We start from the raw sequence: 23,906 nt of genomic DNA on the forward strand, positions 1-23,906 counted from the left end.
AATTCCCTGCAGATCCGACTCCCACTGTTATATCAAAAGAGTGCTCAGCTCAGGAAGCAGAAGCGCTTACCTCCGGCTTCAGTCTGCACACAGAGCAGAGTACGGACCTGTAGACGATCTACTGAGTGCGCCATATGTACGCCATCATTTGTTCCTATTTAAACTTTCAACACTGATTATGTCACTTTTCTTTGTGTAATGGGACGAGAGCCCACACGGACTGATACATTTACTAGAATTTATGCCAGAAAGTGGTATCAATTTTTGTGAAAATCCATACCAGGCTATGAATGACATAGTTTAGATTTTTGGGCGTAAGCACAGTAAGCTATGCACCAAATTTATTAAGAGGCTCTTATTAAATCAGCTGCATTTTACAATGAGCTTTTTTTTTTAATTTTTATTAAGACCAAGCTAAAACTTGTATGTATTTGCGTCTGTGCCTGGTACTGTAGCGGCTGCAGATATGGTCATGGAGGTGACATGTGTTCTTCTACCACTTCAAGTTGACCACTGAGAAATTCTCTAATTGTAAAGCAGTCGACAGAAGTACCGTATATCCGAATTTCCAATGTATATTTGTATTCAAGATTCCTGACATATACGATAATTCAGACGAATACCTTTCAATATTTGCAAATAACTCAAACTTGACATCCAATCCCCCAACCCACAAGATGCCAACAAAACCTACCAGAATTTCTTTTTTCGGGTTTATTTCCTAAACACCCCCCCCCCTTTTTCAGTTCTGTTGAATAACGACATGTTGTAAAGGATGCAAAGGATTACTAAAACATAAGTGCACGGAATGAGTGTTCCTGGCCAGCTTTCCTGAGCAATGTGCTAGACATAGAGACATATATACCTTATCCTGCTGATGCTGGAGCTGCAGTTCAACCAGGCGCTTACAGTGTTCTTCCTTCAGGACTTCTGCAGCCAGCACCTGGGCTTCCTTCTCAGCTTTCACTGATGATATAACATCTCTCAACTTAAGCATGTCCAGCTCTTTCTCAGACAGGATCTTCTCAAGGGAAGTAATCCTTGTGCTTTGTTCTCTGACCTGGGAAGTTAGATCAGTGATCTGTTGGCCGTACATGTCTTTTTGTCCCCTGGATTCTTCCGCATGAGTCTGTAATTACAGAGTAAGTTGAAAAATGTAAAAAACTATTGAACACTTTGTAGGATTTTTAGTGCAAACACTCTCTACATAGCCATACTGCAACTATAGCCTCTGACACTGTAGTGTCTAATCTATTAGGATCAAAGTGTCAATCACCAGAAGCCTTCATCAACACTTGTATTCTATAACTGGGAGATAAGGTTAAAGGGGTATTCCATCTCTAAGGTCCTCCTAACCCAATATGTAATAGGTGCAATAATAATATTAGCAAATATCACTAGTTAGAAATGTAGGCTAGTTCTTCTGATTTTCTGTGTCGCTTACGCCATGTGCAGGGCATTGCAGTAGCTTAGGTATCCATACTTATGACCACTACCAGCTAACAAACTGACAAACTGTTGCTATATGTTAAGTCATAACCATAGATACCTAAGCTATTGCAATCCCTGAACTATACTACATTTCTAATTGGAAGTATTTGCTAATATTATTATTATTATTCCACCTACTACATATTAGGATATGGAGATGGGAATACCCCTTTAAATATCAACAAGTATCATAGCCCCTTCACCAGCGAACTTGCTTTTACCTTCCTGATCAGACCAAACTTTACAATTCTGACCAGTGTCACTTTATGAGGTAATAACTCTGGAACGAATCAACATATCCCAGTAATTCTGAGATTGTTTTTGTGACACATTGTACTTTATGTTACTGGTAAATTTAGCTAGATAGTTTTTGTGTTTATTTGTGAAAATATCGGAATTTTGGCAAAAATTTCCCAATTTTCAAACTCATAATTTTTATGCCCTTAAACCAGATAGTTACAGTATATCACATAAAAATAGTTGATAACATTTCCCACATGTCTACTTTACATCATAGACATAATTTTTTTCTCTTAGGAAGTTGGAGGTTTAACCCTTTCAGCCCCTAAGCCTGTTTTCACCTTCATGATCAGGCCATATTTTACAATTCTGACTAGTTTCAATTTATGAAATAACCCTGGAACAATTCAACGGATCCCCCTGATTCTAAGATTATTTTTTGTGACATATTGTACTTCATAATCATGGTAAAAAAAAATCAATTGTGGTAAAAAATGTTAACATTTTATGCCCTTAAATAAGAGTTATGTCACACAAAATGGTTAATAGATATAATTTCCCTCATGTCTACTTTACATCAGCACAGTTTTTGAAACATTTTTTTTGTTTGGAAGTTATAAGGATTAAAACTTGACCAGCGATTTCTCATTCTTTTTTTTTACAAAATTTACAAAACCATTTTAGGGACCAGATTATATTTGAAGTGACTTTGAGGGGTCTATATGACAGAAAATACTCAGAAGTGAGACCATTCCAAAAACTGCACCCCTCAAGGTGCTCAAAACCACATTCAAGAAGTTTATTAACCCCTCAGGTGCTTCACAGGAATTTTTGGAATGTGAAACAAAAAAATGAACATTTAACTTTTTTTAACAAAAATTTCACTTTAGACCCCAATTTTTATTTTCACAAAGGTAACAGGAAAAAATAGACTCCAAAATATGTTGTGCGATTTCTCCTGAGCATGCCAATATCCCATATGTGGGGGAAAACCACTGGCTGCACAGAAGAGCTCGCTCCATTTGACTTTTTGAATGTAAAATTTGCCATGTCGCGTTTGTAGAGCCCATGATGTGCCTAAACATTTAAAAACCCCAAAAGTGACACCATTTTGGAAACCCCTCAGGAAACTTATCTAGAGGTGTGGCGAGTACCTTAAACCCCGGGGTGCTTCTCAAAAGTTTATAACATTGAGCTGTGAAAAAAAAAAAAAATCGTTTTTTTCCTACAAAAATGTTTTTAGACCCAAAGTTTGCATTTTTGTAATAGTGCGCCGATACCCCAAATCTTGGGGTAAAATACTTTTTAGGTGCACAACAAGGTTCAGAAAAGAAGGAGTGAGTTTTGGAATGCAAACCTTGATGGAATAGTCTGCAGGTGTCATGTCGCGTTTGGAGAGCCATTGTTATGCCTAAACAGTGGAAAACCCCCACAAGTGACCCTGTTTTGGAAACTAGATCCCCTCAAGGAATTTATCTAGATGTGTGTGAGCAGTGCATCTTTAACCCACAGGTGCTTCACAGAATTTTACAATGTTGATCTGTAGAAATGAAAAAAATATAGTTTTTCACCCAAAAATGTAATTTTAGCCACACATTTTTTCATTTTCACAAAGATGGCAGGAGAAAAATTTGTTGTGCAATTTCTCCTAAATACGCCGATACCTCATATGTTGTCAAAAACTACTTTTGGTGCACATTAAAAACCAAAGACAGAAACGTAGTGATTAACCCCTTAGCAACAGAGCCAGTTTGCAGCTTAATGGCCAGGCCAATTTTTACAATTCTGACCACTGTCACTTTATGAGGTTATAACTCTGGAACGCTTTAACGGATCCCGCTGATTCTGAGATTGTTTTTTCGTGACATATTGTACTTCATGTTAGTGGTAAAATTTATGCGATAAGTCTTGTGTTTATTTATGAAAAAAATTTTATGCCCTTAAATCAGAGAGATGTGTCACACAAATTTCTTAATAATTAATATTTCCCACATGTCTACTTTATATCAGCACGATTTTGGAAGCAACATTTTTTTTGTTAAGAAGTTATAAGGGTTAAAAGTTGACCAGCGATTTCTCATTTTTACAACAAAATTTACAAAACTATTTTTTTTTAGGGACCACATCATATTTAAAGTCATTTTGAGGGGTGTACATGACAGAAAATACCCAAAAATGACACTGTTCTAAAAACTAGACCCCTCAAGGTGCTCAAAACCACATTCAAGAAGTTTATTAACCCTTTACTTGCTTCACAGGAACTAAAGCAATGTGGAAGGAAAAAATTAACATTTAACTTTTTTTTGCAAAAAAACTACCTCAGAACCAATTTTCACAAGTGTTAAAAGAGAAAATGAACCACAAAATTCGTTGTACAATTTCTCCTGAATACGCCGATACCCCATGTGGGGGTAAACCACTTTTTCAGCACACGGCAGAGCTCGCAAGGGAAGGAGCCCGTTTGACTTTTTCAACACACAATTGGCTGGAATTGAGATCGGACGCCATGTTGCGTTTGGAGAGCTCCTGATGTTCCTAAACAGTGGAAATCCCCAACAAGTGACCCCATTTTGGAAACTAGACCCCTTAAAGAACTTATTTAAATGTGTGGTGAGCACTTTAAACCTTCAAATGCTTCACAGAAGTTTATAACGTAGAGCCGTGAAAATTAAAACTAATTTTTTTTTCATCAAAAATGATTTTTTAGCCCTCTATTTTTTAATTTCCTAAGGGCAACAGGAGAAATTGGACCACAAAAGTTGTTATGCAATTTGTCCTGAGTACGCTGATATCCCATATGTGGGGGGAACCATTGTTTGGGCGCATGGGAGAGCTCGGAAGGGAAGGAGTGCCATTTTGGAATGCAGACTTTGATGGAATGGTCTGCGGGCGTCATGTTCGTTTGCAGAGCCCCTGATGGGCCTAAACAGTGGAAGCCCCCCACAAGTGACCCCATTTTGAAAAATAGACCCCCCCCCCCAAGGAGCTTATCTAGATGTGTGGTGAGCACTTTGAATCCCGTCATGATACCAGTGCTGGGTGACCGGCACTTCTGGGGTTAATGTTCTGATCGCAGTGCAGACTCTCACCTGCACACCTGGGACCTATTAGGGTGGCCTCTCATTGGTTCTGGGAGGCTTATTATAGCCTCAGGAAGCTCCCATCCCCCATCAGTTATACTTTCGCCCTTGGCATTGTGTGGTGACCCCTGAGTGTGTTAGTGCTGTGTTCTGGTTGCTTGATTCCCTGTGTATGACTCGGTCTGTTCTCTGGATATCGCTTTGGATTCTGCTTGGTACCTTCTATGTCCGTTTGGTTTTTGATCTCTGCTTGGCCCTGACTGTCTGTTCTGTCTCATCCCTGGTACTGTATTGATATCTTGTGTATGACCTTTGGCTTTGTCTGACCTCCCGTCTGTTTATCCCTCCTGTACCCCGCTTGCCTGTATTGTGCCTGACCTCTGCTTTGCCCGACTGAGTTTTCTTCCTCCTCTGAAAGCAGGACACTAAGCCCCGCCCCCTTGCAGTCACATGACCGTTCACATGACCGTAGGTCCTGTGCATGCTTTCTAAACTTCTACATTCAGGTCCCATGCATCTTTATTGTCCGGCTGTTCTTGTCCCCAGGGGTCCCTACGGTGCGGGTGAGTCCCTGCGGAGGCTGTACGCTGGCGCTGTCAGGACCCTGACATCCCCAAGTGCTTCGCAGAAGTTTATAACGCAGAGGCATGAAAATAAAAAGTCTTTTTTATTTCCACAAAAGTGATTTTTTAGCCCCCAATTTTTAGACCCCCAAAGTTGGTAAATAGTGGAAACCCCTCAATTATTGCTCCAACCCTAACCTCAACACACCCCTAACCCTAATCCCAACCCTAATCCCTAATCCTAATTCTAACCCTAATTCGCCCTAACCCTAATTCTAACCCTAGTCCTAGCCCTAACCCTAGCCATAACCCTAACCCTAATGGAAAAATGAAAATAAAAAATATTTTCTTTATTTTATTATTTTTGCCTAACTAAGGGGGTGATAAACGGGTGGGGTTATTTACATTTTTTTTTTTTTTTTATTTTGACCACAATGATAGTTTATCATAGTGATCAAAATAAATGAATGGAATCTGCCAGCTGGAGCCTGCAGATTTCCGGCGGGCGCACTGCGCATGTGCCCGCCATTTTCTCCGGATCCAAGATGGCGGCGCCCACCGGAGACTGCCGGCGGAACGCAGGACCACCGGGAGGGGACCCTGGAGCACGGAGAGGTACCGGGGGGGGGGGGGGGAAATCGGGGACCCTATTTCTCTCTCCTCTGATGTGCGATCACATCAGAGGAAAGAGAATTTAAATTCAAAATCGCGGCTTTGTTTTTTTTTTGCGATTGCCGTTATAGGGTTGATAACGGCGATCACAAAAGCGGGGTTGGTAAAAACCGACCCGATTCATGTTCTATGGGGTCTCGGCTACCCCCTGCAGCCGAGACCTCGGAGAAAATCCGACACTGGGGGGGCGCTATTTACTTACTCCACAGCGCCGTGAATTCGTGCACTGTGGTTTAAGTACCCTTAATTACCGCCGTTAAAAGGTGTATCGCCGGTCGTTAAGGGATTAAATACCCTGCAGTAAATAAATAAATAGTATAGTGCAAAAAAATAATATACGGTATTTAGTTAACGTGTTTTTGATTAAAAAAAAAAGCAAAAGCCATCCCGCCTCATCAAGGCAATTGTAATTGGGACAGTCCTAACTCTAATATTAAAAACCTTACAGTTTGTCAAGTGACATGCATGTAGATAAGGGCTGAGAAGGCTAATGCTATCGCGTTTTTCCAGAGCCTTTGTACTACCAGTAACATGGAAGCCCCTATATTTTCATTGACAGATGATGGACCTGAGTGGAGACTTTATTTTTTTTTTTGTGGACTGAGTTGAAGCTTTTATTGGGAACATTTTACATAACATTTTGGATCACATTTATCCTGAACGCTACACTGAGCACTTACATCAGGGTTTTCATCTAAACCTCGGAATGAGGTTATTCAGATGAAACCCCTGGCAGATCCAATCACTATAATGAGGCAGCAGAGTGACTCTGGACTCTCTCTGACCTCTGTTCAGCATTGTCCTTCTTTTCAAAAAGTGCACAAAACTGAAATCAACCACGCTTTTTTGCACACTTAAAAAGACGGACACACCATCTCTTAGGCCACAGTGGCTCCTTCTGCCTCATTGTAGGGAATCTTCTGCAGGGGGTTCAGTCAGAAACACGTATTTCAGAGATTTACATGGAAACCCCAGTGTTAGCACTCAGCATAGAGTACAGGATAAATGTGTGCCAAGCCTTATTGCGATCTTTGTGAGGCAGAATGAAAAAATCAACAGCAGGTCAAACATTTGTTCTATTTATTTTTTACGCCGTTCATCGTGCGGTATAACTGATTAGACGACTTTATTCTTCGGGTCGGTGCATATACAGCAATACCAGTTTTGCGTTTGACTGCTGTCACACACAAAGACTTTTTTTGAGAGCTATAATTTTTCAATATTTCTGCTGATGGAGTCATATGAGGGCTTGTTTTCTGCAGGATGAGGTAACATTTTTATTGGTACCATTTTCAGGCACAACTTTTTTTTATTGTTTTCTATTCCAATTTTTCAGAGCCAGAATGAACAGAAATTCAAATTTTTATTTTTTTTTATGTGATTTACCATATGGTAAAAGTGATAACACAGCTTTATTCTTCAGGTCAGTATGATCACAGAGCTACTACATTTATATCTTTTTTATGTTTTGCTGGCTTTACACAATAAAAACTATTTTATGGAAAAAATTAATTGTTTTTGCATCGTTGTATTCTGAGACCTATATCTTATATTTCTCCACTGACAGAGCTGTATGGCGGCTTGTTTGTTTTTTGCGGGACAAGATGATGTTTGCAGTGATACCATTTTTACTTACATTTGACTTTTTGATCACGTTTTATTCAGCGGTATTATGAAGAAGCATAGTTTTTTGCTATGTTTTTATTCATTTTATTTTGTTTTTATGTGTTCACTAAAGGGATTAACTAGTGTGACAGTTGTATAGATCAAATCGTTCAGAAACCTGCGATAATAATTTTTTTAATTTATTTTATTATTTTGTGATTATTTTTTTTAAATATATATTTATTTATTTTTTTTACTAAGTTACCCTATGGAACTTTAACTTTCATTACACTGATCACTGGTATAATACATTGCAATGCATTATACCTGTCAGTGCAGCATTGACAGAAGCCTCCAAGACCATAATGACCATCGGGCCTATGCAAGGAAGTTTGTGCAGGCATGGATCGGGAGGGAGAAGGAGTCCCCTTCCTCCCCTAGCCTCCTAAATGTTACAATTACTCCAAAGACATACTGATAGGGAATTTAGATTGTGAGCCCCATCGGGGACAGTGATGAAAATGTGTACAAACTGTAAAGCGCTGCGGAATATGTTAGCGCTATAGAAAAAAAAAATAAAGATTAAAAATAAAATAAAGATTACAATTGATATCACGTAAGCTCAGCTCCCGGCCATGATCGCATGGGCAAACCTCTTGTGCCATGCATGATCACCATGACGTACCTATACATCATCGGTCGGGATTCCCTATCCGACCATGATTTATAGGTACTTTAAATGTTGTGAAGGGGTTAATGAACTTACCTCCATTTGGGTCTCAGACTGCTTTTCAAGCTCCCGCAACTGTGACTTAAGTAGCCTGTTCTTCTCCTGCTTTTCAACACCATCTGCCCTTGATTCTTCCAGTTTACTTTGACATTCCTCCAAACTCTGCAAACAGAATCATATTTTTACATGATAATTATGAAAAATAGTTTTTAGATTAACATAAGTTGTAAGAACAATTCTTTTATAATACTCAGTAAAATCAATTATACATACGAGCACTGGACATGTATTTTTCAAAATGTGACTTGCAGAAACCAAACTTCTGTTCATTCTCTGTACATGTAGGTTTTATATACTTCTTTGTTTTCGTCTGTGAAGATCTGAGGTTGTGAGTTGTAATAATCACCTCAGCAGGTTAACAATACAATTATTTTTTATTCCTTACTTCCATGGTCTTACAACAATTCCAGCTAGATTGCCACAATGTAATTTCCCCAGTCCACAAAATCCCCACCATGGGGTGAGTAGTTAACACTGTCCCCAAAGAAGGTGATACCCACTGTCTCCGAACTTTTAGTTTTCTCACAGCTTTTGTATCTCCCACCAGTACAGTCTGTAATCACAGCCCATGCTCCTCCAGATGATGGATACCAAGACCGTACCACATGTATCCAGCTACAGCCAGCAACAATAGAATCATAGAATCATAGAATCATAGAATCGTAGAGTTGGAAGGGACCTCCTGGGCCATCTGGTCCAACCCCCTGCTCAAAGCAGGATTCGCTAAATCATCCCAGTCAGATGTCTGTCCAGCCTCTGTTTGAAGACTTCCATTGAAGGAGAACTCACCACTTCTCGTGGCAGCCTGTTCCACTCATTGATCACTCTAACTGTCAAAAAGTTTTTTCTAATATCTAATCTGTGTCTCTTCCCATTCAGTTTCATCCCATTGCTTCTAGTCTTTCCTTGTGCAAATGAGAATAAAGTTGATCCTTCTACAATGTGACAGCCCTTTAGATATTTGTAGACAGCTATTAAGTCTCCTCTCAGTCTTCTCTTTTGCAAACTAAACATTCCCAAATCCTGCAACCTTTCCTCATAAGACAGGGTTTGCAGACCGGTCACCATTCTGGTCGCTCTTTTCTGAACTTGCTCCAGTTTGTTGATGTCTTTTTTAAAATGTGGTGCCCAAAACTGGACACAATATTCCAGATGAGGTCTGACCAAAGAGGAGTAGAGGGAAATAATGACTTCACGTGATCTAGACTGTATGCTTCTGTTAATACATCCTAGAATTGCATTTGCCTTTTTTGCTGCTGCATCACACTGTTGACTCATATTCAGTCTGTGATCTATTAGTATACCCAAGTCTTTTTCACATGTGCTGTCACTTAGCCCTATTCCTCCCATTCTATATATGCTTTTTTCATTTTTATTGCCCAGATGTAGTACTTTGCATTTCTCCCTGTTAAAAACCATTCTGTTAGTTGCTGCCCACTTCTCCAGTTTATTTAAATCTTTTTGAATCCTCTCTCTCTCTTCTCTAGTATTAGCTATCCCTCCTAGCTTTGTGTCATCAGCAAATTTAATCAGTTTACCCTCAATTCCTTCATCTAAATCGTTGATAAAGATGTTGAACAATACAGGGCCCAGGACAGAGCCCTGTGGTACCCCACTTGAGACATTCTTCCAACTGGATGTGCAGCCATTTACGACCACTCTTTGGGTCCGATCACTAAGCCAGTTATGAATCCACCTAACAGTTGCCTTGTCCATTCCATACTTAGTCATTTTTTCAATAAGGATTGTATGAGAGACTTTGTCAAATGCTTTGCTGAAGTCAAGATATACTATATCTACAGCATTTCCTTGATCCACCCAATCAGTGATACCGTCATAGAAGGAAATTAAGTTAGTCTGACATGACTTATTAGTTAGAAACCCATGCTGACTCTGTTTAATCACTTCATTCTTATCCAGGTATTGACATACATGTTGTTTAATAATTTGTTCAAAGATCTTTCCTGGTATAGAAGTCAGACTCACCGGCCTATAGTTGCCTGGGTCCACCTTCTTCCCCTTTTTGAAGATAGGAACAACATTTGCTCTTCTCCAGTCTTCTGGCACTTCTCCTGTTCTCCAAGAATTTTCAAAGATTATGGAGAGGGGTTCAAAAATTTCTTCTGCTATCTCCTTCAGTACTCTGGGGTGTAATTCATCTGGACCTGGAGACTTGAATTCATTTAGGTTAGCTAAGTGTTTCCTCACTATCTTTCTGTTTATAGATATCCTGGATTCTTCTATTCCCTTAATAGGACAGTGAATAACAGTTGATGTTGCATTTCCTTTCTGAGAGAAAACAGATGCAAAATAGGAATTTAAAAGTTCAGCCTTCTCAACATCCTGTCTTACCATTTCATCATTTTCATCCTGTAAAAATCCTATAGCATCTTTGACTTTTCTTTTACTTTTGACATATCCCCAAAATCCTTTATTATTGCTTTTGACATCTCTTGCAAGCCTCAGTTCATTTTCAGCTTTAGATAATCTGATTTGTGCCCTGCAGGTTCTGCAGACAGCATTATATTCTTCTTTAGATATGCCTCCCTCTTTCCATTTTATAAACATTTTTTTCTTCCTTTTTAGCATGTGCTTAAGTTCTGTGTTCATCCATCCTGGTTTCCTTAAATGCTTCCTATTCTTCCCTCTTTTCGGAATTGTTAACAACTGTGCTTTGAGAATTTCATTTTTCAAGATTTCCCATCCTTCCTGGACATTTTTGTCTTTAAGGATATCCAGCCATTGGATCCCTCCAATTCTCTTTCTGAATCCCTTAAAATCTGCCTTTCTGAAATCTAACCTTGATGTCTGAGTCTTCACAGGTCTTCCACCTCTAGTAATCCAAAATTCTAAAATAGCATGGTCGCTACCTCCTAGGGTCCCAGCCACTTTTACCTCCTCAACCATTTCCTCCCTGTTTATAAGGATTAGATCCAAGGTAGCAGTTCCCCTTGTTTTCTCCCTTACCTTTTGGAAGATAAAGTTGTCAGCAAGAGAGGATAAGAATTTCCTTGACCTGTTAGTTTTGCCTGAGAGAGATTCCCAACAAATGTCTGGATAGTTGAAATCTCCCATGACAACTATGTCATATTTTTTGGAGAACTTGGCCATCTGATGCATAAAGAGTTCATCTATATCTTCGGCTTGCACAGGCGGCCTGTAGTAAATGCCTACAATGGTGTCCTTTCCATTGTTCTGTCCTTGTATTCTTACCCAAACAGTTTCCACAGAACTCCCAGTCTCTGAAGCTTCAATCTCTGTGCAGATATACGCGTTTCGAACATACAATGCGACACCCCCTCCTCGTTTATCAAGTCTGTTTCTTGCAAATAAGTTGTATCCTTCTAGTCTTGTATTCCAATCATGTGTATTGTCCCACCAAGTTTCAGTGATTCCAATTACATCATATTTCTGTTCCTGTGTTAGTAGTTCCAATTCTCCTTGTTTGTTGCCCATGCTTTGTGCATTAGTATAGAAACATTTTAGTTTGTGATTGGTTTCTCTTTCTCCAATATTTTTATTAATTAGATTCTTTCGTCTTTGTTCTTCCTTTCCACTTCTAATAGCAGAGTTCTCAATAGCATTTGTCAGGTGTATGGCTTTTTCTGGTCTTTTGCTTCCCTTCCCATGTTGTTCTAGTTTAAAGCTCTCCTTACAAGTGTAGCAAGGCGACTTCCAAATACATGCTTTCCAGTCTTCGTAAGGTGCACCCCATCTCTAGCAAGTAGTGCATCGTATAAGTAGTTCACTCCGTGATCCAGAAATCCAAATCGTTGCTGACGGCACCATCGACGTAGCCAGTTGTTCACCTGCAGAATCTTATTCCACCTCCTTGTTCCATGGCCATCCACTGGGAGGATGGAAGAGAAGACCACCTGCGCTCCCAGTTCTTTCACTTTCTTGCCTAAGTCTTCAAAGTCTCTGCAGATGATTTCCAGGTCGTTTCTTGCGGTGTCATTTGTCCCCACATGTAGTAGCAGGAATGGGTAGTCATCTGTAGGTCTGAAGAGTCCTGATATCCTGTCAGACACATCTTTAATTTTTGCACCTGGAAGACAGCACATTTCTCTTGTAGTTATATCCGGTCTGCAGATAGCGGCCTCTGTTCCTCTCAGCAGGGAATCCCCCATGACCACCACTCTCCGTTTCTTCTTCACAACATTTTTCTTTCTCCATCCAGGAGGACTCTGAGGGCGTACAAGGTTGCTGTTTGTTGGCAAAGTCTTATCCTGATGTATTTCTTCATCGTTTTCCTGCGTGAGAGCCTGGTACTGGTTCCTGAGCAGTATGGGTGCTGACTGCCTCCTGATCCTCCTGCTTCTCCGGGTCACATGTCTCCATTCCTCTGTTTCTTCAGGTGCACTTCGAATTTCTTCTCTTTCTGTAACATGAAGAGATAATTCTGCTCTGTCCAAGAACTCTTCACCTTCCTTAATGATCTTCAAAGTAGCTAACCTCTCTTCGAGATTTTGCAACTTTTCCTCCAACAGGGACACAAGCTTGCATTTGTGGCATGTGAAGTTTGGCTTTTCCACTGGTAAATCTGTGAACATGTAGCACGAAATGCAGCTCACCAAATGGCTCCTGGCCTCTTCCATCTTGAGATTTCTTAAAAACGATGAAAGATGAGCCAAATTTCCTCTTTTCAGCTGCAACGGCCAAAACCCAGTGATCGTTGAGCTCGCGGAGACTCTTCACTTATCCCAGAAGGCACTGGGAATATGCAAATGATCTCCTCAAGACTCTTCCCCTGGTTTTCCGATTTCCTCTTTTCAGCTGCAACGGCCAAAACCCAGTGATCGTTGAGCTCGCGGAGACTCTTCACTTATCCCAGAAGGCACTGGGAATATGCAAATGATCTCCTCAAGACTCTTCCCCTGGTTTTCCGATTTCCTCTTTTCAGCTGCAACGGCCAAAACCCAGTGATCGTTGAGCTCGCGGAGACTCTTCACTTATCCCAGAAGGCACTGGGAATATGCAAATGATCTCCTCAAGACTCTTCCCCTGGTTTTTGGGGAACCAAAGTCCTTAGTATAGTTCCTCAAATCCAGACGACAGATCCCACGACGGTAGCACATGTATCCAGATCCAGCCAGCAACAGCAACTCCATTTCCTCGTCCTAAATACCCTAAGCCGCTGTATAGTATGAGTTATTTTTAATGGTTTCAACTCCTCCAGCTTGCTGTATTCTGCCATGTGTTACACATGAGGCCCCCTCCTCCAGCTTCCTGTATTCTGCTATGTGCTGGTGAAACAGGTTTCATTCAGGATTGAGGGGATGTACTTTTAGTCAGTGGACAGTAGACTTGTGACATCATTCCCCACATGGTGGAGCTGGACACACCTCTTTTAGCTGGACATAAAAAACTCGGAGACATGTGCTTCTCTCCCTCTGGCTTCCTGGACACACACAGAGAGAGATACGGAGATGAGAGAGGAGAGAGATGGACACAGATTGAAGGACTTTCTCCTTTAATAATGTAATGTATGTAATCCTTGTTTTTGATTCATATGTCTTTATTGTGTATACTGTTTATTATTTAATCTTATCATTTATTAAGTAAATCAATTTAAATAAATTCAATTCTTGTGTGAGCATTTCCTTAAATTCAATTCTTGTGTGAGCATTTCCTTCTTCTTTACAATCCTTTGAATCCATTACAAAACATGTTGGTGTCAGAAGTGGGATTGTTTTGAATAAAAATGTTTGCAAAATTGAATAAGTTTGTCAAAAATAATAAAGCAGTTGAGAGCAGCAGTGTCAGATCCTTGCCAGAATGGGTGTTATCAGGAAAATGGTCCCCAATGGCACGAGAATGTAAGTATATTGTAAGTATATCGAGGGACAGCGCTTATCAAATACCCAGGATGTTGCTGCCAAATCTGAGGAACAAACTGTCCTGAGGAAGTGGTGTGATCACCACGAAACGCGTAGAAATAAAGTCTATTTTCTATTACATCCACTTGGACTCCTCTGGTACATCATCCTGACAGGCGAGCAGCGCAGTCTGATGCCCCATTCTCTTCACCTAGCAGAGCTATCTGCTCTAGAGAGAGCAAAAGTGTCAAAAAATAGTACAGTAGAGAGAGTAGATCAAGGAAGGCGAAAAGAAGATGATACCCAAATTAGAAAGAGCAGGAAGGAGTTGTTTTGTGATCTGATAGCTAGTGGAGTTCCATTCCAGGAGATAGATGGGATCTCTACAAGTGACCTGTTGAGGAGATGGCACGAGCTGAGGAGAAGTAAATTGCAAATCGCTAGGCCCAGGAGTGTGGCGACAAATGAGATAGGGAGTTGGAAAGATAGTGGTGGGACACCTGATGGAGGCATACACAGTTCCTACTGTAACCGCCCCTTACACTCCTCCAATACCATGACATACTACACCCCCTGCCATGATTCCCTCATGGACTAATACAGATTTTAGATAAAAGTTGTGGAACATCCCTGAAAATTGTGTTTGAACAGTTTTGCCATTTTTTGATGTCTAATGATGTTTGTTTTCGTTCCACAGTTTTTAAGAAAATAAACATTCCTGTGAGCATACTATGACGTATGCGATGGCTGATATATGATGAACTGGGTTTGGTCTTGGTGATGCATAAATGTGCATTTCTCACTTGAGGGATTGTAAAAGACCTTGATGTTTTAAAAGGCAAAAGACCACAACAGATGGAAGATGATTCTGTATGTGGAAGCCATGTGAGAGAAACATACAAGGAAAAGAGGGAGTGACATTACAGACTTTGAACTAGTGTTAGATGACTGGTAATATACTGGGGGTTGACTAAAGAAATAGATGATTTATTTGTACTACATGTTGTTTTTGTCACTGTATGTTCTTTGTGTATTTGTCATGGATATCCTTTGTTAAATTGGATCACAGCCATATAAAAAAATCCACGTGGTATTTTTTATTTTTTATTATTTTTATTTTTTTTATGAGCTCATTCTTTCAATTTTGCTTGTACTGTGTTTAGCATTCTTGGTTTTTAAAAGGAACTGTTTTTTCTCTTTTCAGTCCACTAAATGTTGGCTTGGGGGGTGGGTTATGTAATTAACCTTTTGTTTGTTTGCAGGAGTGAAAAAATAAACTCTTGGCCATTTAACAAGGAAATGTCCAATTGCGTGGTGGGACATTTCCTTGTCTGGGTTGTATGCAATGTTCCAATGTACTTAAAGGAGATACATTCACCCATCCCCGGTCTGGTCGACGTTTCCCTATTAAAGGATTTTTTACTTGTGAGTCCTCATTTGTAGTGTATTTGATAAAGTGTCCATGCGGTCTGGGATATGTTGGAGAGACAATCCAACATATCCGAGACCAGATCTCACTGCACAAATCTACCATTAGATGTGGACGTACCTTATTGCCTATACCATTTCATTTCATCTCTATGGGACATCAAATATCGCAACTTAAATATCAAATTATTGATCATGTTCCGGCTCACAGACGGGGTGGCAATAGGGTTAAGACCCTTAAAACCCGTGAGGCATTCTGGATTTATACCCTACAAACTTTAGTACCATTAGGTTTGAATAGGGAATATGAAATCCAATATTAATATCAAATTTTCTGTATGTGGTCTATATTATTAGCACTATGGATTTTTATAATGCATGATTATGACTTTGTATTATATCACCTATTTTATATTTATTTTTTTTCTTTAGATACCTCATTAGATTCTACAACAGGTATTTATTAGTGTTCTGTAACATACTAACATGGATTGCTTATCTTTCCTAACTATATGGTTTCTAACCATTATGTCCACTAACCCATTAATTTATACTTACTGTCAGCTAACACATTAGCTTATCTAGATTTACCCATAGTGAGGCATCATTAGTAACTTTAATATTGCCATTTTCTAATTATAGTTGCACTACGCAAGCATGAGGAACATCACGATATACTAATTACTGTGGAGACTTTAGTTAGGGATTTTTTGGATAATTCCGGTTTGCACATGCGCAGTTTAACAGTCAGGGCCTTGTTGGCCTCCGTGATGTAAGTGTGCAGGCTCCTCCTTACCGGAAGCGCTCTGTCAGCCTGTTGGAGCTAAGGCTTGGTCATCCCGAAACAGGAAACACGCGTGAGTCGGCGGTTATGGGGATGTATATAAAAGGTGGTCATATCACCTTAGACACCGACACTGGCACTCCTATGTGGTAACGGCACCTTGACAGTGACACTCCTATGTGGTGACGGCACCCTGACAGGTAACAGACGACTTTAGACACCTTATGGCAATTTTATGGGGTATTACTCTGTGGTTCGGGCTATTTTGCTTCTGTGTTTTGCCTGATGTGTGTACCATTATATTGCAGGCAGTATTTTCTTTCGTTCCCCATTTGGGGTTAACACCATTACCGATTTCCCTATATATGGATGTTAGTGGACAGCTACTGTATATACCCGATTCCACATATCTCAGGTAACATAAGTTTTTGACCAGAATAGAGAATAATATGCTCCTATTGGAGTTTGATAATTATTTAGAATACCTATGTCTATGCCTTATTATTTGTTTTCTTTTTAATTTTTTTCTTGTGGTTATCAACAGAATTCATCATTACTACGTCCATAGTGCCATTGTCTACTTTTAATTATGCTATTATCAGGTAATGACGAGACTCAAGCATTATCATATAATACTTATGGCATATTGTGTGTTTCTACATATTTTGTTTATATCTTTTGGTATATGCTTGGTCAGAGATTAATATACCAGTATATTGAGATGTTTCTTATGAGGTAAATAGTTTAAATTGTGCTTTATGTCTCTACACAGATGTATGCTTGACAAAGGCTTAATTAGCCGAAACGTTGCAAGTATTTGAGTCTCCAAGAGTCTTTAAGTTTTTTCCAAAAAGGGTTGTGTCTTCTTATGCCCTATTTTTCTTTATTTTTCTATAAGCCTCTGCCTGATGTATTAAGAAAAATAAAATTAATTTTGATTGCCAAAGTTTTTTTTTGATTATTTTTAATCTTTTGAATCCATTACAAAACAAACTGATGTCAGAAGTGGGATTGTTTTGAATAAAAAATGTTTGCAAAATTACTGACTGTGATGGAGACGGTGGGGGTGGAGAGACACGGAACCGTCTCCATCACAGTCAGTAAATATAGCTGGTTATCTCGACTTTGTATTAATGTAATTTTGTTATGATAGTGACTTAATTGAGTATTGGTTGTCAGCAAAACATTGATTATGGAATTGTGAAGTCTTACCTCAGTACGAGCACTTTATTGATATGCAAATACCAAGTATTTAATCTAAGATGAATTGTTTCCAGCTTGCACAATTGTGAAAAAAATGTATTCATTGAATTGTTAATATAGCTGATTGATGTTAAAGAGACGGTAGCCATATTTGTGTCCCTTACATCTGAGGATTCTAGATTCTTATATTAAGTTTTATTACATGTGAGTATTGAATAAACGATTATTACATTGGAATTTAATCTGTTTTGTAGTGCCTTTTTCTGTTTACCTGGCACATTTATGTGATCTTGGTGGGACGGATGGGTTTAAATACGTAACTATATAGCACATGATTAGTTTTTGGATCAAGTTTTGATTTAATGTGTATGGTGAGGTCTGGCAAGACATAAGCGTTCTGCGGAAAACTGTCTAAGGTGTATAAGCAACTTTAGTGTCACAGATGAGTCTGAGCTGATTACAATTGTAGCAACAAATCTCTTTCCTGTCCTGATTAATGATCCTAAAGCCAATCCTGTTTAGCTAACAATGGATTGCTTAATGGGGTATTCTCAAATTTGGACGTCATCCACTATCCATGGTCTCATTAAGAATCAATGGAGCGGCATGATTGATTGACCAGTGCTACATTCACAGGGGTTCTCAGGATCAGTGGTGTTCCCAGTGGTTGGACCCTCAGTGGTTGTGAAGTCATGCCCTATCCAATGAATAGGTGGTAGCTTTCATACTTGAGACAACCTTTAAGAGTATAAGCATAACTCATACCTCGGGATGTAAAAAAATAAAAATAAATGTATGAAAGATCCAAACCTTGGTGCTTTATTTACCGCACATTAAACCTAGAAATCCCTTAAAGTTGATATTTAAAGTACAAGCCGTAGGACCATTTCACTCTCTGAAACACGCATTTACTTTGATGGAGCCAAAATTAGAAATAGAATAAAAAAAACAAAAGAGCCATAACGCTTTCAGTTCTACTTCTTCTAGCTTCAGGTTCACCTCCAATGCACAGAAAAAAGTGACCAAAAGGGCAAAGTGTGAATTGAACCCTCTACACATAATGTCACAGCAGTTATCATTTCAAAACTTCAAATTGTGATGTAATAAATCACTGCATGTAAATACAGGAAAGATGTATATCTTTGTACCGTGTTAGCCAGTGGATAGAAAAATATTCAGGATTGAGAGTCCTCAGTAGTTGATACCTTTTAATGGCTAACTGAAAAGATGATAACACATTGCAAGCTTTCGAGACTACTCAGGTCTCTTCATCAGGCTAGACTAATACAAAATCTGAAGACACATATTTATGCACAATACAGCCTAGAAAAAATGCAATAGATAAGACAAGTGACGTGAAGCAGAACTATCAATATGGGAGAGGGAGAAACATAAATATAAACATTGGACCAGTTCATAGATAAGGAGTCCGGACGTTTTATGGTCCTCTGATTGGGGTCTAGTTTTAAAAGGAAATTCCTTAATTGATGTAAAAAGACATACTGTAAATCCATGCGACACATTCATTCCAGCACTGAGAATGTCAAAGTTCGTCATAAATTTGTACTCCCAAACTCGTCTCTCTCTCTGAGAATTGAAGTTACCTTTCAATACCAGTAATTTCATATCCACGCTGCTGTGATCAGGGATACAGAAATGTTTTGCCACAGGTAGATCCATTCTTTTCTTTATCGCCTTATTGGGGGACACAGAATACCATGGGTGTATGCTGCTGCTGCTAGGAGGCTGACACTATGCAAAAACAATAAAATTAGCTCCTCCCCGGCAGTATACACCCACCGACAGGCACCAAGCACCTCAGTTTGTGCTTAGTGTCTGTAGGAGGCGGACCGGGATCTCCCCAGATCCGCATTTTTCTTTTCAGGTTTAGTCTGAACTTTTTAATTTTTCCCTCTTTTGTCTTTTAGGTTATTTTCCATCGGGAAACAGGGTGTAGTTGTCACCCTGATTTCCCATATCATGCGGCTGAGCGAGCAGTGTGGTGTCATCCACATCGCAACTCTCAGTACCGCAGGCAGGACTTTTCCCTTTCGCCTTCCGGTGATAAGGGTTGTGGACAGGTGGCTAGTCCTTGCCGAATCCCCCTCCTCACCCCTCTCTCGGGACAGGGCTGAGAGGAAGACGGCGATCGCAGGTGTTTCAAGCAGTCTTCTGCAGGATGCGGGTACAGAGGACTCCCTTCCCCCCAGCGGCCTGCCGTTTCCCCGTGGGCCCCTGTGGTCATCCTCTTCAGGGACGTCAGGTAAGTGCCTGTACGTTCCCTCCGGCCCCGCATAACCTCAGTGAATGGCAGAAGTTGTACCTTTGTGATTTCAGGTCCACAATTTTTGAATTTCCCGCCCTCTCTGCCTGCCGCGCGCTCACGCCGCTTGTTTCTCACTCCCAGGGAGACACTGGGGATTCCTCCACTCACCACACAGCGTCACAAGCAGGGGAGGCAGACTTCCCAGGGCCACTGTCAGATCAGCTCCGTTATGTCGGCGCTGGCATGGGGCTGCGCCGTCTTCACTTTCACTTTCCCTCACAGTCTCCTCATCGCTGTGCTCCCTCCTCCCTTCCTGAACACGCTCTTTTCAGCGCGCCTTTACTAGCCCATCACAGGGCTCCTTTTCGTTTCATATGCCAGCCTCCTCCTTCGGCCATGCCCTCTCCTTCGCTGTTAACCAGTCATGGAGCGGCCGCTAAGCTCCGCCCCCAGCCTCCAGCACAAGGATTTCCTGGTTGTTTCACTCCTTCCTGCGCTGTTTGGGGGACACTTCAGCGTTTTCTGCTGCTCACAGAATCTCGGTAGGCTCTGCTCTGAGGCAAAGATTAGCTCTCCTCGGCAGTTATTCCTTAAATCCTGCGGCCATTCAGTGCAGTCTACTTATGCCCAACCCTTCAGGGGATCTCTGCTTCAGGCCCACCGCTATCTATTACGCCTGTGCGCGCTGTAAAAAGAAGTGGGCATCGGGTCAGTCGTCTCCATTCTGCCCCCCCTGCAGTCCTTCCAATATGTCAGCATCTCAGGAGCGCACAGAGTCCCGGGCGGAGGGCGCTCTTCCCTCCTCTCTCCCCCCGGAGTGGGCCGTTACAATGTCACAGTCTGTTTCTGACTTGACAAAAGTATCACAGTCGCTGGTCCAGGTTTTAGAACGATTACCTCAGCTATCCTCAGCCACCTCTGCCCCGACCACCTCTCGGGGTGAGTCGTCCGCACCTGACCGCGACCTTCAGAGAGACAGACGGGGAAGGTCTTCTAGGAAGCGGGCTCTGTCCACTTCGTCCTCGAGCTCGCAGGGCCCTTCCGCTCCCAGGCCTCCTTCTCCTTCCTCAGATGACAGCCTTCAGTCAGGCGATGATTCTCATTCGGAAGCTAGCTCTGAGGGGAACAGCGTTTCTAAAACGCGGGACATGGTCGATAGTCTTCTTGCAGCTATCTTCCAAACACTAAAACTTAAACAGGATGAGGCTCCAGCTCAGGAAAGCTCGGTTGTCCTTAGACGAGCCAGACCTCCGTCCCGAACCTTTCCCAATCACAACGATTTCAATACTACCTTAGCCAAACACTGGGAGCGCCCTGAACAACGTTTCTCAGGCCGCAAGTATTTGGACGTTCTGTACCCCTTTGACGCAGAACTGCTCTCAAAGTGGTCCAAGGCTCCAGAGGTAGATCCTCCAGTATCCCGGATAGCCTCTAAAACGGTGCTCTCTCTGCCAGACGGGGCGTCGCTCAAAGATCCTACTGACAGGCAGATTGAATCTCTGGCTAAGTCTATCTTTGAGGCATCTGGCGCCTCTCTCTGCCCTATTTTCGCATCCGCCTGGGTGGCGAAGGTCATTTCCGCTTGGGCAAAAATCCTTCGCAGAGGCATCTTAGCGTCAGCTCCTCAAGACGAATTGGCAGATCTTGCAGATCAGATTAACCAGGCGGGAAAATACCTTTTGGCCGCCTCCTTGGACGCGGCCGGCTGCGTAGCAAGGGCTAACAGCAACATAGTAGCTGTACGCCGAGTCCTTTGGCTAAAGTCATGGAATGCGGACACTACTTCGAAAAAGTCGCTTACCAATCTGCCATTCCATGGCTCTAGGCTCTTTGGAGCAAAGCTGGATCAGATAATTTCCGATGCCACTGGAGGCAAAAGTACTTCGCTTCCCCAGTCTCGACCAAAACGTCCCTTCAACAGAAGGGGGTTTCGACCATTCAGGCCTTTTCGTCCCTTCTCTGCCACGGAGAGAGCCACTCAACAGGATCGGCCGCCTGCCACCAGGGAGCGGGATCAGAGGAAACCTTCCTACAAACCCGCTCCTCGCTGGAGATCTAGAGGACAATATTCCAGATCTGCAGGAGCCAATTCCGGCAGATTTTCGTCTAAGTGACGGGTCACCCCCACCTGGAATTTCTTACAGGGTGGGCGGCAGACTTTCCTTTTTCGCGGATGCTTGGCTGTCCGTTGTAGACGACGCTTGGGTCAGAGAACTCGTCGCATCCGGTTACAAAATCGAATTTGCTTCACTCCCGAACAGACGGTTTTTCCGGTCTCGGCTTCCGCGACAGCGGGCCCAGATTCCGGGTTTTCTGCAGGCCATTTCCTCCCTTCTTTCCACCGGAGTCATTGTTCCCGTTCCCTCAGACGAACGGTTTTCCGGGTTCTACTCCAATCTCTTTGTAGTCCCGAAGAAAGACGGCTCTCTTCGTCCTATTCTGGACCTCAAATTGCTCAATCGCCACGTGAAGATTCTTCATTTCAGGATGGAGTCTCTTCGGTCGGTGATTGCTTCCATGGAGCCCGGGGAATTTCTCTGCTCGGTGGACATTCGGGATGCCTATCTCCACATTCCAGTATGTGTGCAACATCAGAAGTATCTTCGATTTGCGTTTCAGGGAGACCACTTTCAGTTCACAGCTCTTCCTTTCGGCCTGGCTTCAGCGCCCCGGGTTTTCACGAAGGTGATGGCGACTGTGATGGCCATCCTTCGCTCCAGAGGGATCCTCATCATCCCTTATCTGGACGATCTTTTGATCAAGGGTTCGTCTCGCCAGGACTGTCTCCGGAGCCTTCAGATAACCCTGGACACTCTCAGCCGCCTAGGTTGGCTAGTCAACAAGGAGAAGTCCATTCTGGTCCCCACCCAGCGTCTGACCTTTCTGGGTATGGAATTCGACACGGAGCTAGCCCGTGTTTTTCTTCCAAAGGAAAAATTTACAACTCTGTCCAAGTGCATCAAAACTCTCAAGAGGCCTGCTCCCATTCCCATTCGGTTCGCCATGAAGGTCCTGGGGAAGATGGTGGCCTCCATGGAGGCAGTGCCCTTTGCGCAGTATCACCTTCGCCCTCTCCAGCTGTCTCTGCTTTCAGCCTGGGACAAGACCACGATGTCCTTGGACCGTCCTATTCGGCTTCCTCTCAGAGTGAGGCAGTCTCTCACTTGGTGGCTACGGCCAGCGTCAGTTCTCCAAGGGAGGTCCTTCCTTCCGCCTCAGTGGCAAATCATCACCACCGATGCGAGCCTTCTAGGATGGGGAGCCGTGTTCCATCAGAAAGTGGCCCAAGGACGCTGGAAGCCACAGGAGTCTCTCCTTCCAATCAATCTTTTGGAGATCAGGGCGATTTTCCTGGCCCTTCTTCACTGGCAGCCCCTCCTTTCCGGCAAGCCGGTCCGCATTCAGTCGGACAACGCCACGGCCGTGGCGTACATAAACCATCAGGGGGGTACGCGCAGCAAACAGGTAATGTCAGAAGTGGCCAAGATATTCCGCTGGGCGGAACGTTACGTTCCGACAATCTCCGCCGTCCATATTCCAGGGGTGGAAAATTGGGCAGCCGACTTTCTGAGTCGCCAGGGCCTAGCGTCCGGCGAATGGTCCCTGCACCCCGCGGTTTTCTCTCAGATATGCGACCGTTGGGGCACCCCGGATGTCGATCTCATGGCATCTCGGATGAACCACAAGGTGCCGCAGTTCGTAGCCAGGTCCAGGGACCCTCTAGCCGTCGCATGCGACGCACTGGTGACTCCGTGGTCCCAGTTTCAACTTCCGTATCTGTTCCTGCCTCTGGCATTGATCCCTCGGGTGGTCAAAAAGATAAAATCGGAAGGCGTACCAGTGATTCTAGTTGCTCCAGATTGGCCAAGACGGCCTTGGTACGCGGAACTGGTCAACATGCTCGCGGACGTTCCCTGGAGGCTTCCGGACCGTCCAGACCTTCTCTCGCAAGGCCCCCTTTACCA

General features: G+C 42.3%; 1 protein-coding gene across 5 annotated transcripts in view; it reads right to left on the reverse strand.

Annotated features, from left to right (window-relative positions):
* Positions 1–23,906, reverse strand: part of LOC141066693 (uncharacterized) — a 169,966-nt gene that overhangs the window by 57,254 nt on the left and 88,806 nt on the right. For all 5 annotated transcript variants that reach the window (XM_073558001.1, XM_073558017.1, XM_073558026.1 and 2 more), the window contains 2 exons: positions 8,418–8,543; positions 866–1,129 (listed from right to left, as the gene is read on the reverse strand). In XM_073558001.1, coding sequence (XP_073414102.1) covers positions 866–1,129; positions 8,418–8,543 — 390 coding nt within the window. The remainder of the gene's footprint in view (positions 1–865; positions 1,130–8,417; positions 8,544–23,906) is intronic.

Source organism: Dendrobates tinctorius, unplaced genomic scaffold, assembly GCF_039654945.1.
Source record: "Dendrobates tinctorius isolate UK_male_01 unplaced genomic scaffold, ASM3965494v1 ptg000003l, whole genome shotgun sequence".
Lineage (NCBI taxonomy): Eukaryota > Metazoa > Chordata > Amphibia > Anura > Dendrobatidae > Dendrobates > Dendrobates tinctorius.